General features: G+C 53.3%; 1 protein-coding gene across 1 annotated transcript in view; it reads right to left on the bottom strand.

The window, feature by feature from the left end:
• The window catches only part of OGFOD3 (2-oxoglutarate and iron dependent oxygenase domain containing 3), a 16,422-nt gene that overhangs the window by 7,389 nt on the left and 7,406 nt on the right, over positions 1-1,627 (bottom strand). The window contains exon 5 of the mRNA XM_007462290.1: positions 168-232. Within this exon, the coding sequence (XP_007462352.1) occupies positions 168-232 (65 nt within the window). The remainder of the gene's footprint in view (positions 1-167; positions 233-1,627) is intronic.

The raw sequence follows: 1,627 nt of genomic DNA, 5'->3' as shown, positions 1-1,627 counted from the left end.
GGAAGAGCTGCACCTTCCAGTCCTCATCTGGCCTCGGCCCGATGGCAAACGTCGCAGTTACCCAAGACTTGAAGCCGCTCTGATCCATACACGCAAGCCTCACTCAGGTGTCTCCAGCTAAGACACAGAGAAGAGACCCGCCCCACCCCCGACCCCGGGGTTCTCACCTGTACAGGTTCACAAAGTGCTTCCCGACAGACAAGGCCCCCGAGTGCAGGTCCAGGATAGACGCCTGGAACAGACGTTGGCAGGGCGGCGTGAGGGCTGCCTGGCAGGCGACGGGGCTCTAAAAGCCACCACCGTTAAACACGTGTTCCCAAGACCCATCTTTGCACACCCGGGTCAGGGCGACAATGCACACGGGCTGGGTTTCAAGACATTTGGACAAAGGTGTGTGACGGTGGATATTTCTCTCCTGCCCTAAGAATGGAGACTCTCTGGTCTAAAATTCTGAAAACAGTCCACAGATACAGTTCCTCCATGGGTCTAAGAACAAGCCCTTCCCCCGGCTTTGCTGTGGTATAACCAACACACAACGACCTGTTCCTGTTTAAAGTGTTCAGTTTGATAAGTTTTGACGCTGGCATGCACCAGCGAAACGACCATCACTACCAGGCTAGGAAACACATCCATCACCCCAAATTTCCTTGCACCCTTTGCAACCCCTCCCTCCTGCCCCTCCCCAGGTGCCTTCTGCCACAGCAGCTGGTTACTTTCTAGAACCTGAGGCCCTGGAGTCACGAAGGTGCATTCGCTCTTGGCCTGGCTCCTTTCACTCAGCATTGCCTCCCTGTGACTCCCTCACGTCAGTGCAGGTACCTGCCGCCCACTGTCTCATGGCCAAGGGGCACCCATCGTTTGGGTAGGAGTCACTTGTTGGTCCATTCACCTGGAGATGGACATGTGGGCTGTTTCCAGCTGAGGGCTGTTGTAAATGAAGTGGCTGTGACACTGGGACAGCATTTCATCGTGGGACATGCTCTCGTTCTCCTGGGTAAATTGCCCAGGAGCGGAATCGCTGGGTCATAACTCTTTAATGAACAGCCAGTGTTTTCCACCCCTGCCCACCCTGCCTCCGGAGGGCCTTCCCACGTCTTGAGAGGGGAGTGGCCGCCAGCACGGACCACCTCTACCCTGTCTGGGTGTCTTTTCTCACGGATGCAGCGATCAGCCCAGGGGTTTGTTTGAACACAATTTGGGCTTTAAAAATGTTAACTGCACTTAAAGGTATCAAACCTGGATGATTCATTGCAAGACAACTTCCCGAGTAAATGCTGAGCACAGGGTAAAAGATGAGTCCACACACGAATAGGTTTTTAATAAATATTCCCCCTGAACTGAACCAAAATAAAAGAAGCTTAATTTTCAGAACTCAAGAGGAAAGAGTCTGCAGAATAAAAGACTCATGAAGATAATCAAACTACGCCGAGGAGAGTGGATCTTCCTACGGGCCCACATGCCAGGCGAGGAGATCCCCATTTGGGACCACAAGAGAACTCCGGCCAACGTAAGGTGCTCGCAGGGGTGGACTCCTAAGCCTGCCCAGGAAGTGGATGAGATGCAGAGCTGCACTGGCCTGTCTGAGCTCCCCATGGTTGCTGTAAACAGTAGGCTTAAAACAGCAGGA

Source organism: Lipotes vexillifer, unplaced genomic scaffold (assembly GCF_000442215.2).
Source record: "Lipotes vexillifer unplaced genomic scaffold, Lipotes_vexillifer_v1.1 scaffold1691, whole genome shotgun sequence".
In the NCBI taxonomy this organism is placed as follows: Eukaryota; Metazoa; Chordata; class Mammalia; order Artiodactyla; family Lipotidae; genus Lipotes; species Lipotes vexillifer.
The sequence above is the reverse complement of the archived record's forward strand: the minus strand, read 5'-3'. Positions and strand labels throughout refer to the sequence as shown.